This window comes from Lepisosteus oculatus, chromosome 1 (genome assembly GCF_040954835.1).
Source record: "Lepisosteus oculatus isolate fLepOcu1 chromosome 1, fLepOcu1.hap2, whole genome shotgun sequence".
In the NCBI taxonomy this organism is placed as follows: Eukaryota; Metazoa; Chordata; class Actinopteri; order Semionotiformes; family Lepisosteidae; genus Lepisosteus; species Lepisosteus oculatus.
In genome coordinates this window covers 35,481,359-35,493,893 of record NC_090696.1, presented here as the reverse complement: position 1 = coordinate 35,493,893, position 12,535 = coordinate 35,481,359, and the positions used below count along the sequence as shown (strand labels likewise).

Genomic DNA, 12,535 nt, shown 5'->3' with positions numbered 1-12,535 from the left:
GCAGTTAAATAGTTGGATGGTTTTGTGAATCTCTTGAGTTTTGTATTTAGTTGTTCTTCATTTTGTGATTCTTTTCTGGACAGAACTAAGATGTTAAGGAAGTTACCAAGATGCTGCTGTTGAAAGTGAACCGTATCCTGATATTTTCAAAGTATAAAACATTCTCAGCCTATCTTGAATTCAGTTTGCATTGTGTTGTGGATTTTCATTTGAACTGCACAGCTGCAGGCATTTTATGAAAATATAGTTCATACAAAAAGTAATAATTTTATAAGTTTTGTTATATTTAAACAAAACAATCGTTAAAGCCAAGATATGCACTTCTTAGGAAAGGACTGGCTCTGCTTTATTTCAAAATCTCTCTTGTTACCGAGGTGGATTTCATATTTATGAAAATCATATTACGCAAAGATGTGATTTTCTTTCACACTTGCTAGGAGAGTCCAGTGGTTTGATGCAACGGTGCCTAATGGAATTGGATTAAATGGAAGGGAATTGTTCATCAAATCGCACTGTACTGAAGTGCACTGTTGGCTTGTGACAATATGAAATGGCCTTATGTACTGTTCTGCTCTCTCTTCATGTGAGGTGTGGGGTGGGGATTCTGGTGGTGATCACCTTAGCGTCTCTAGTCGCCTTCATGTTGGAAACCTCCAGGACCAACGGGAGTCACACCATCTGGAACACGTACACCGTGGATCCCAATCATGTCAAGGTTGGAACACTTGTTTCGAATTTGGAAATGTAAAAGTACTTTCCCCAACAACTTCTACACCACAGCTGTAGATAAGAAACAAAATGAGTATTATTTTCATTTCTGAGGTGCTTCATTTGAACTGAGACTATAGTTTTATTATTTCTTATCTCTTTCTGCTTTCGGTGTATTCTACTATTCTTAACAACCTCCTGGATTTTGAGTTGGATGTAATCCCTTTAAACTGGTGTTAAAGCCATGGCAGGATAGATGAGCAAATTTGTTGCACGCCTTTACATGTATTGTAGGCATTGAGCAGCATATAATACCTTCAGGATCGTCAGTTTCTCACACGCTACAGTAAAGACACAAAGTCTTTCAAAGTTGAAGAATTCTCCTTAGCCTGTTGTGTAATTGTCTTTCAGTTTTAGGAATAAAAAGGTTTAGGCTACAGTTTAACTTTGTGACTACAATAGTGTATTGTATGTACACAAATCTAGTTTCCATATAAACTGAGTTAATTTTTTTTTTAGTAAAACCTAAACCTAAGCCTCACTCTGCTGCTTTGGTAGCTCCTTTATTTCAACTTTCTTCTTTTTCTATTCCATAAAGACAATAAGGTTGTAATTTAGCCATTCTCCCTTTTCTTCCCAATGAAAGTGTTCAAAATGTTTTGTGATTTCCTGATCATCTCGAACTGTCAAATGACATTTTACAATTAGACACTATTATTTTTGCAGTTTAGTGGTAGTACTGTATGTTCCATCATTATGGAGCTCTAATGATGTTTTCATGTCTGCAGCTGGTACACTCCTTCGTTAAACAAGTCCTGCAGCGGGAATGCAAGCCCTCTTTCGCCAGGAAGGAGATGGAAGCGAGATTCAGCACTTCCATCCAAGTTCAGGATCATTTCCTTTCCAAGAACTCCCAGTTCACAGAGACGATATTTCAGTACCCACCGCCATTTGGGTTTAAGGACTTAGGCGGGAAACTGCTGGAAGTCCTGAGCCTTTTTCCTAGCCCTGCCAAGGAAGAGGCTGCCAAGTCCTGCCGGCGTTGTGTTGTAATTGGAAACGGAGGAATACTACGGGGCCTGGAGCTGGGAAACCTGATCGACCAGTTTGATGTGGTTATCAGGTAAGCTTTCCAAGTATGAGGCTGTAGACGTTGGGGACAAAAAAAAACCTTTATATCTCGACTGGATTGTTTTGGTAGCTTTGATTTATGATGGAAATTAACATATAATCGTAATGAATCATATTTCCTCCTTTAGGATACATTTTTATAATGCCTATAATAGTTATAATACCACAAATCAGAAATTGCTGCACTACTGCATTATTTCTGCTCCTCCTCTGATTCCAGGTTAAACAGTGGCCCTTTGCGCGAGTTCAGTAAAGATGTTGGCAATAAAACGACGATCAGGATGAGTTATCCTGAGGGCAGCCCGGTGGTGTGGGAGGACGTTGACCCTGAGGTGCAGTTCGTGGCCGTGGTCTATAAATCGGTGGATTTCAGCTGGGTGAAGGCGATGATGAAGAAGGAGAGGGTGGTGAGTTGCAGCTGCTTTTCAGTTTTGTTTTTTTTCCCCCCTCCAGCTGGAATCTTTACCAGCTGACAGTTCATAAAAAGGCACAGAGAGCCCCTTTGTTTTATTTTTGCTTTCCTCCTGCTGATCTAATCCCTGCCCTGCTCTGATGAAGAGTGATATTGTTCATTTAGCCAAATAAAAAAATGCAGAATAATGCTGCTGACTACGTGGTCTGCTGAAAATCTGATAAAAACATTTATTGTGCCTCTTGTAATGGAGACTGTATTCATTCCCTTATCCTCAAAGTTAAGGAAGGGCAAGAGGTTGTGGAAATGTACAAATGCTACCTTTAAAATGCAGTCCTTCCTCTACATGGGTTGCACAAGACTCAGCTTCTGTAGATTTGATTTTACCTTAGAACCACCTGTGGGTCCTATTAGAAAATGTTTGAGTTAAGGTGAGTTTATGATATGTGTGTAAATAGCTCAGAGTACATGCATTGTGGTCTCCTATATACCAACATTCGCCAGGGCTCTGTTTTGCAACCTATGGCCCACCTGCGGATTATTGACACTCAAAGGGATGTTTGTCCAAGGAAAGCAGCACATGCAATACAAGTCCAATAAGCCACAAATTAAGTTAAAAAAAGATAAACTATGCTTGACTCTTCTGTAATTCTCTACAACATGCTATTCAATGAAAGCTCTTTAGCATAGGTAAATATATATATTTACTTGCTTTATTTACTGCATTATTTTTAGTGGGGATAACCTATTGTTTTCACAGGAAACCTGTAATCTGTGCTGCTGATTGCAGTTAACTGTGAAAAATGTTAAGTCAAAGAATTTGGACAAAATGGCAGTTGGTTGAGATGGCAAAATTGGAGGTTTGCTCATTCCAGCCCTTTTGGAGAGATGAATATTGATTTGTTAACAAAGACTGTGCTGTTTGTGCTCCTAGTGCATGGATATATATTACATACTGTGATGAGCAATTCTTGTGAGGTACTGTGATTCAGATGGAGGTCTAGGGAAGATGTAGCTAAGGCATATATTAATTGTTTTGAGGGGAAAGGAATTGACCTCAAGAAAATATTTTCTGTGATGGCTGATGATGCCATCATTGGAAAACAGAGGGGATTTTAAAGATCATTGCAAAGTACATTGGCCACCCCATGGTAAATGTACATTGTATTATTTCATCAGGAACACCTTTGTGCTGGGGTTTTCGTAATCTTAATGTGATGACTATGGGACTACATTGGTGACATTTTCTTGTTACCTTGCTGCACAGGCAGTTTCAAACTCTGCTGTGAACCCGAGCTTGAAGACCTCGGCAAGGAAAAACAAGGGCAAGAATCACACTAATTGGCATTTATGAATAATTTTATATAATATATTGTAATATAGGGGCCATCCTATATTCCATCCACCTTAATCAGATAATTGAAGCCTTAATTGATGTAATAATAAAGAGCAGTGGCTCTGTGGCTAAGGATCTGCGCCTGTGGCTGGAAGGTTGCCGGTTCAAATCCCGCAGCTGGCAGAGGAATCCTACTCCGTTGGGCCCCTGAGCAAGGCCCTCAACCCCAACTGCTCCAGGGGCGCCGTACAATGGCAGACCCTGCGCTCTGATCTCTCCATATCTGTGTCTGTGTGTCTCAAGGAGAGCAAGCTGGGGTATGCAAGAAATTGTAAAGGGTTAATAAAGTGATGTTATTAATAATAGTAAATAACTTTTATTAAAAAAAAATATAAGTAGGGCTGTTTTTTATATTGGAAAATGTCAGTGGCACACAAATCAGTAAAACCAAGTGCATGAGCTAACTTTTCACGCACTCCTTGTAAAAAGGTGCCGACCCCTGACCTAGACAAAAGAAAACAATCAAGTTACTGTTTAACTGACAGCGGTAGAAGTTTTAGGTTCCATTCATTAGGAAAACAATAGCAATACAATAGAGCTACCGCTGCTGTTAGTCAATGCTTAAATGATAAGATTGCTTTATTGGCCATATACAATTTCTTGCATTAGGAATTTGTCTTTTCGCATACCCCAACTTGCTCTCCACAAGACACACAGACAGGGAGAGAAGCTTGGGGTCAGAGCGCAGGGTCCGCCATTTATTCAGGATTCGAACCAGCAACCTTCCAGTCACAGGCACAGATTCTTAGCCACAGAGCCACCGCTCCGCCCCAGTTATGCAAGCAGTTAAACATTCCCGGTATATTGTGAAATATATCAATAAGAAGCTGAAACCGTTCCAAACTTAAAATGAATTAAACTGTCCGTAACAGGAAAACAAATGATGTAGTATGGAACGCTAAAAGAGAAAAAAATTATCAGGAAGGATCACATTACTGAATTCCAAATTGTACAACTACAGTGGCATCAGCATTATGTAAATTAAAAACCCTTTTTCAGTCTAGATCATTTGCCTGGAGTGAAGCCTGTTTGATTTTTATCTTCAATCAGACTCCAGAAGTGATTCCTTCCAGAATGGTCAAATCACCACAGGCAGTCTTGATCGGTCCTGCACAAAAGCGGGCCTGGTTCTCTTGAATAAAACGGGGTGATTTGGATTAACACCATTCTTGGCCAAATCGGACCCCATGGTTTCCTTTCGACACCGCGGTGTGGACTTCGAGAATTTAGGGTTACCCTGTCAAATCAACAGCTTGTCACTGTAATTTAAAGGGAAAGAGAAGCTGCAATTGTACACGAGTACGACGATTTCCATGTCCTGGTTATGCACCTGATACAGTGGAGGATACAAACCAGGGCTGAACTCTTGGTTTTGTGTCAATGCTTATCATGTGAGTGTCCATCAGTGCTGCCTCATGTCACAAATATAGACGGAAATATGAAGGTGGTGAGACAGGACAGCTTATCGGAGTACAAATTGCAGGTGATGATGTGTGACCATCATTTTGGAGACTCCTGTCTGGTAGGTTTGATTTGTGTAGTTAGCGTGTTGCAGGGGCACCAAGGTTGCTAACATTTACTAAACCACAACTGGAACCCAACTTGACCACAAGGTATTTTCAGTATTTTATATTTAACAAGTGAGAACAGATTAAGATCTCTAAAACTAAGTGAAATTGGGATAATGATCTCATTAAGAGGCATTCATAAATGTTTGACTTGGAATGAAGCAAAAGCATTGTGACTGAATGTATTTGTCTAAGGAATACGTAAATAAAAAAGTACCAAAGTTAATATGAATAATCCTTCTTCTTAGTCGTTCTGGGACTGGCTGTTTTTCTGGCAGAGGGTGCCTGAAGAAATCCCCATAGGGATCTCACAGTTTCGAATCTTGAACCCTGAAATCATTCGACAGACGGCACTGGACCTGCTCCACTTCCCTGCTCCACAGCCGAAAATCTGGGGGTGGGACCAGGTAACTATTTCTTTTAATTCGTACAGAAGTACATAGGGAGGAGGTATGATTGCATAAACCCATTATAAACTGTGGCTTGGTTTTCTTCTAACACTTCCAGTTTACACAGTTGTCACCCTGTGTGAACTAGTTGAACTACTATTGTGGAGCTACAGTCATTTCAAAACACAGTGCGATCAGATAACATTGTGAAAAGTCAACAGCCTAAGTTATTTCAGGTCTGTGAATGTGACCGTGCTCTTGGATGGGCAAGGCATAGGCTCATATCAATGTCAATAATACTGTATATATGTAAATAAATAAAATGCAGATGTTACAATGGACATGCTTTATTAACTGCACTTAAACATATTACTCATTAGTTTTGCACCCTAGTGTATCTGTACAGAAATGTAACACAACAAAAAGATTATAAGTTTGCTAGTAAAATACATAAAAGTGTAAATTATTTTTATTGTAACGTCTACATTTTTCACAGGTATGTAGTATTTCTTGGTATTCCTGATGTACAAATTTAGGACTTGCTGCAGGATATGGTTTTGCAGTGTAATTGACTTTAAAATGGTAGTCTGATGTCAGCTACATAAATATCTTTGTATACAAGACGCATTATTGTTATTATTAATAATCTGTACAATAACTTTGAATATGGGATGAATCTTAAATTCATGAATAATAAAAACTGAGTATTCATGAATAATAAAAATATTGAGAGCCTTTTCCCAAAATCATTGATAAAACAGGTGTATACTTATTGTTTGGAGGTGAATTAATCTTTGTAATTCACCTGCATACAACTGAATCTTCCATAGTCTTATAGTATATTCATTTACTTTTTTTACATTGACTCAGCTTCATACCTCCCTTCAAACTAATATTTCTTTCTACAAATCCTTACAAATTTAAATTGCACATGTAATTTGCTGTTTCATGTTTCATTAGTATTTGCCAGGAATATTTCCTTCAGATGGTGGCTTTGAATAATAATGAATGCGGATTAACAAAGGTGTGATAAGTAACAGGAGAGTAAGAACTGAAACAGGTTTGGCAGGCCTGATCACCAGTCAGTGTTAATACCGGGTTCGAGGTTATTAGGTAAAACGATCATGATGTGAAGTTGAGAGCAGTCAACCTTGTTTTATAATTGCAGGTGTGCATTGGCACATGACCATAAATTAAAGGTGGAAACTGGAAGACTGACCGTCTTTGAGGTCTGATGCATGCGTATGCCAAAGGTTGCTGGACTAGACTTAATATATAGAATATAATAGTTAGAATTATTTACTCGCTCTATTGATCTGTCTGTCCCATACAGATTGTCTGATGTTTGACTTCAGTTTAAATGCATGGAGATGATATTCAACACATGGAATTTTTTGCATTAAGAATTATCTTTATCTTTGTTGAATTTAGCCCATTGGATGAACCATGATGACAACTGGAATGAAGCTATGGTTTTCCAGTTTTAGTTGGGCATTACTCCATTTAAATATGAGTTGATGACACAGTTAACTTTAATGACCTTTTGTGAGTCGGATAAAACAGAAAAAGTATTCATTGTCAATGTAAGTTAATTTTGCTGTCGAAAGAACAATGACGTGCAGTCTCTTGGGAGGTCAATAACGGTTGGTTTAAAGATGAAAACAGTTTTTATGCCACAGTGCCTTACTATAGGGGAGAAGGGTGGGGCAACAGGTTATTGCTGTTCTTCCAGGCTGTAGGCTTTGAGTCATCTTCAGAAAGTGTTTTTGATAGACAATTCCAAAGGCAACTCAAATTGGCAGAGCCACATGGAAAAATAATGGCAAAAAAAAGCGCCAAAAAATAAGGATCGAAATGGAAAGGTGATGCTGTAACAAAATGGCGGGACTGCTAACTGAATGAGAGTGAAAAGCTAGGAAGGGGCTGGCCTAGAAGAAAGGACTCCACAGCACAATCCTGACTGACCCTGCACTCTTGTGTCTAGAACGTGCCGACCCTGGGAATCAGCGCTCTCAACCTGGCCACGTACCTGTGCGACGAGGTCAGCTTAGCGGGCTTTGGGTACAACCTCAGCCAGCCAAGGGCTCCGCTACACTATTATGAAGATGTTTCCATGGACGCCATGCTGGTGCAGCACATGCACGACGTGGACACCGAGAGGACGCTCATCGGCAGCCTGGTGCGAGCTGGCATCATGTCGGACCTTACCGGAGGAGTTCACTGCAGCTTCTGCGGGAACGATGAAAGCTAACGCTGAAGGATTTCTCGCTCTACTTGATTTTTCAAGTGTCTTTCATCCTTAGAACTGACAGTGATGAAGATTATTTATTCAATATTAATAGAATATTTCTCATTGAGAATTCAAATACAAAGAATGAGGCCTGCTTACTGCTCATTCTTGGACATGAACTTTATTTATGTAGAGGTGTTACATGCTACTGTGGAGTCCTGTAAATGAGTTGCACCTCAGAAACCCATCTTTTTGTTAAAGATTTTTCTTTTTACTTGTACATATTTCAAGAACAGTTATGAACTTTTTTAAGGTGCTTTATTAATTTGTTTCAATTTGTATTTATTTGTTTTTCATGTTGACTTTTCATATAGTCTTTTGGATTAGGACCATATGTGTATTTTCAGTATTATCAATGAATTGAGTCTTCAGAATTTTTTTTAACAGCAAATGTAAAAGAAGCATGTACTTTATAGATTTTTATTTGAAAATTCTTGCAATATCCGCCCTCTGTTAAAATCATTCATCCTTTTAATTTGTAAATCATTTTTTCCGTAATTTTGTACAGTATTGGACTTCTGTACCTTATTAGATTCCGAATTTCTGTTAAATACCATAACAGTGTTTGTCATTCTTTTACCCAAAGATAAATTGTTAAAAAAAGCTATCGGTTGTACTAATTAAACTAAGGTAAAACATATGAGGCACTGAACTAGAATACTTGGCTCCATAGCTGTCACAGGATGAGTCTGCTTGAACGGGACTAATTTGTTTTTTACCTCATATCGTCATCAGATCAAAAATATTCTGTTTGTTTTCTCATGTTGGCTGTTCATATGTGCTTTTAATATCGCCTCAAACGTGAATAGGGTGTTTGTATGTTGACGATCTAATATGGTGCAATGGACTCCAGCATTTCTGACTTCCCAGAGAATGTCTGCATTATTGTCTGTGAATAAATGTAGAGCCTTTTTTGTTTTGTGTATATTACTGAAAACCATTACAGTGTTCTTTTTGTAAAAGTGCTGTGTGATTGTGTAATTTTCTAGTTGCTTTTTATAGCATGATTGCAGTTTACGGAATAATTCTAAGAAACGTCTCTGTGCTTTGCGTGCAAGTTTGTGTAAATCTGATCAAAGCAAATCTGATCAGACTGAGTGGTGATCCATCTGTAACAATGGCTGCCATCCAGTCATTCAGGTAAAATCTTAGTAGTACCTTGACTTCTGTATGTATAGTAAAAAGAGAGGGGTATTTGTTTTTTTTCCTACAGTGTGGCACATTAGCTTCCTACTCTAGTCTATACTCAACTGTTAGAGAATCGTAAAGGAACAAATACTTGTTATACAGATACCTGTATATTACTTTGGTTTACATAGTGCAATAAAACAAGACCGTGTATATCCAACTTGCATGAATATGTATACAATTAAGCCACTTTGAACTGTATTCTTCAGTAACACTGTGTGCATAATCTTAATACGTCATATTACAGACCCTCAATATATTTTTGAGATTAATCTAAGACACATTTAAGTTACAAGAACCATCGCTGTTAAAAATAGTTTATCTTGCCGGGCTTGAAAAGGTACAGTGCAGTGAAGCAATGAACTGCGTCAATTCAAGTCCATGATGGCACCCTACCTATCTGTTGTAGTGAAAAACATCCTTTTAAAGAGGAGCTTCTGTTCTAATTTCTCAGACTGGTTATTAAAGCACAGTAACAAATTGATGGTATTGCAAAATTTTACAAATTCCAACATAGCACAAAACTGTGAACTTTGTGAAAGTACTGTATAGTTGCCATTTTGTTGCAAACCCCTAGTCTTGTCACACGCAAGGGCAAGAGTTTGCACAAATTGTGATGTGAAGTGGCCCTTCCTGCTCACTAATCACAATTGTGATGTGAAGTGGCCCTTCCTGCTCACTAGTCACTGTAATGACTGATGTAATGTGATGTACAAGTGAATAAGTACATAGTGTGCAGGAGACATTTCATCACAGAAATGTTTCAATGTGACGAAGGGTGATGAAAGGCATTAGGCGGGCAGGTGCTTACTCCGTGAGTCTGATGATGTCTTATTACACTATTGACAACAAATTGAACAACTTTAAGAAATCAAAATAATTGACAAGATTGCAAAAAAGTAACTGAAACCAGCTTGATTTTAATGGAAATAAGATAAGGCATACAGTACTTTTAAGAAATTCTGTGATACTTGTGATACAGCTTGTTTTTTTGGTATTGTTTTTTTCCATAAAAAGCAGTTGCTTAAATTCTTAATTTAAAATCTAAAAATGGTTACAAATGTGAGGATGCCAATGTAGCCTGTTTTATTCCTTACTTGATAAAAGTATCTCATCTAGCTGCTTCTTGAAAGAAGCCAGGATTTCAACTTCAACTACATGCCTTGGTATTTTGTTCTAGACTCCCTTTGGGTAAAGAGAAGTCTCCTTTTCTCAGTTTTAAATTCCACTTAGTTTGCACTTGCTTTAAACACGAGCTGGAGAGCACAAGTGGAAGTGCAATTAAACTGGAGAATTACTTTCTTTGGTCTTTTTTGATTGCTTTGTTCCAGCTATGTAAGACTGCATTTCTGTCATTATTTTATACTTGCATTCTTCCACCAATTTTACTGTTTAATGCATCACAGTATTTTAGGATGTTTGAAATTAAATTTATTTTGCATGTGAGCTAAAAGGTCTTTGGCCAATATATTGCTATAAAGCAATGTGGTCTTATGTGTACTTAAGACGGCTCAACAGAAAACCATTTTGGCTTTAGGAAATCCATACATTTAAACAGCCGCGTGCTTGAAACAATCTACAGTCATGCATGATCTGAATATTTTTCTTCAGTGAAACTGAGATCAAGTAAACTTGGTTAATTTACTGTGGGCCAATGTATTTGGAATTATTAGTAACTTTTGTCAGCTTAACGAAGAGTGACTTCTTTCAAGCAGGGTATATTAGCTAGGATGTCATTTTGGGAGTTTAATCCTGCTGCTTTGCTGGATGCTGAAATACCTGAAATGTGGAATAAAAGTCATCCACAGCTCTTTGGTTAACAGGGCAATGTTGCAGTTCCTGAGAGTTGGAATATTATTCTTTTCTTTATTTTTATATATTCTTAGGTTTCTTTAATCTGATAGTTTCGTTTTTGAATGTGCATTGTGATTGTAATTGTGTTTAAACTTAGCTGTCACAACTGGAAATGGGTTTGTTATGGGTATGTTCTGAGATTTTTTCAATTTTCAGTGTGATGACCCCTTCTCCTTTCAATTAACCTGTCATTTTTCTTTCAGTCACATTTTAAAATGTGTATTTGATGAGTGTCATTAGGGGATTTTGCTTGTTCTGGCCACAAGAGTGCATTCACTTCGGCTGAAAGATGGTAGGTTACGAGTGTTTTGTGTCTTGATGTTTAATTTTCTAGTTTTAATCACAACATAAGTCATCCTGCAAACCAGTGTTGGTTTAGCTGTCAAATATTTTATTTAGGAAGTTTAGTGTGAGACAATCACTATCCACTGTTCTTTTTTGACAAAAAAAGAGAAAGTATTTCTGGCAAAAAGGCTCTTAAGAACATATTGTATGCTGTGGAGAGACTGAACATTATAGCACCTAATTTTTTGCCTTGCTTCATCTTAAAGGAATAATTTGACCCGCATCTAAAAATTATAAACCCAGCACTTTGCCATGAAGTCCATGGTCTGAGTCCAAGGTACTTTATTTTTTTGGGAATTAGTAAACACCTTAATTGGGCTTGTAGTAGTTAATGGACTGGTTTCCTCTCCAACTTAACTGTGCTTCCAGGATAGGCTCTAGGTTGTCATGACCCTCAGCAGGAATAAGCTGCTTTCTGGTAATGGACTAGTGAAATTGGTAATTGCAATTACAGAGGGATTTCACTGACAAAGTCACATAGACATGTTCTAGGAGATCACAGAATACAGCAGTGAGCCTTCAAGGTGATTTGATGCCTGATAAACCTTCAACTATTTGAAAAGTACTAGTTTAGGGTGACTGACGGTAGCAACTGGACACCAGTCATACAATAAAGTGTGTTAACCATGAGTCTCTTAACTTGTGGATTTCAACTATATTAGTACAGCTTTGGGGGAAAAGAAAATGTTGAATTAGATAAGTACTTTGCTATTAATAAAAAGCTTGCTACCTTTTGTTCCATTTGTCTATGACAATACATAGTACTGGCAGATGGTTTAAAAATGTATTTCTAATTAGATGAAGACTTTGTTAGAGTCTTAAGTTCAGTCAGGCTTTCTCCTCAAGGTAGAGGAGAGGTTCGTAACCTAATGTCTTCCCCTCCCCTTATTTAAACTTGCACGATGATGTAATCCTTATATGTTAGGATAGTAACAATTACATCACAAAATATGTGTGAAACATTCAAATTTGTTGCAGGTGTAAGAGTTTAAACTAGTTTGTACTGCTACAGCATATATATAACTGGGCTTAGCTACATCTGTGAATTTTAGTGATAAGTTAAAATTGTACAAAATAATTGCTTTGCAAATAAAACGTTCCTGAACTCCACGCTTCTGTTAGGTGATCTTGTGAAGATGAGGCTCTTGCAGTGTGTGACACATATGTGACATGAAAGTTATAAAAGTTTTAAAAAAGTACTTTTACTTGAGCAGCTCCAAACAGTCTAAATGTTAGCAGCACTTTCAGTAGAGG

At 37.8% G+C, this 12,535-nt stretch overlaps 1 protein-coding gene across 2 annotated transcripts in view; it reads left to right on the top strand.

The window, feature by feature from the left end:
• Positions 1–9,242, top strand: part of st3gal5 (ST3 beta-galactoside alpha-2,3-sialyltransferase 5) — a 31,367-nt gene extending 22,125 nt beyond the window's left edge. For both annotated transcript variants that reach the window (XM_069189681.1, XM_069189682.1), the window contains exons 3-7: positions 589–715; positions 1,497–1,831; positions 2,060–2,246; positions 5,464–5,622; positions 7,589–9,242. In XM_069189681.1, the coding sequence (XP_069045782.1) occupies positions 589–715; positions 1,497–1,831; positions 2,060–2,246; positions 5,464–5,622; positions 7,589–7,855 (1,075 nt within the window). In that variant the 3' untranslated portion in view covers positions 7,856–9,242. The remainder of the gene's footprint in view (positions 1–588; positions 716–1,496; positions 1,832–2,059; positions 2,247–5,463; positions 5,623–7,588) is intronic.
• The last annotated feature ends 3,293 nt before the right edge of the window (positions 9,243–12,535 follow it).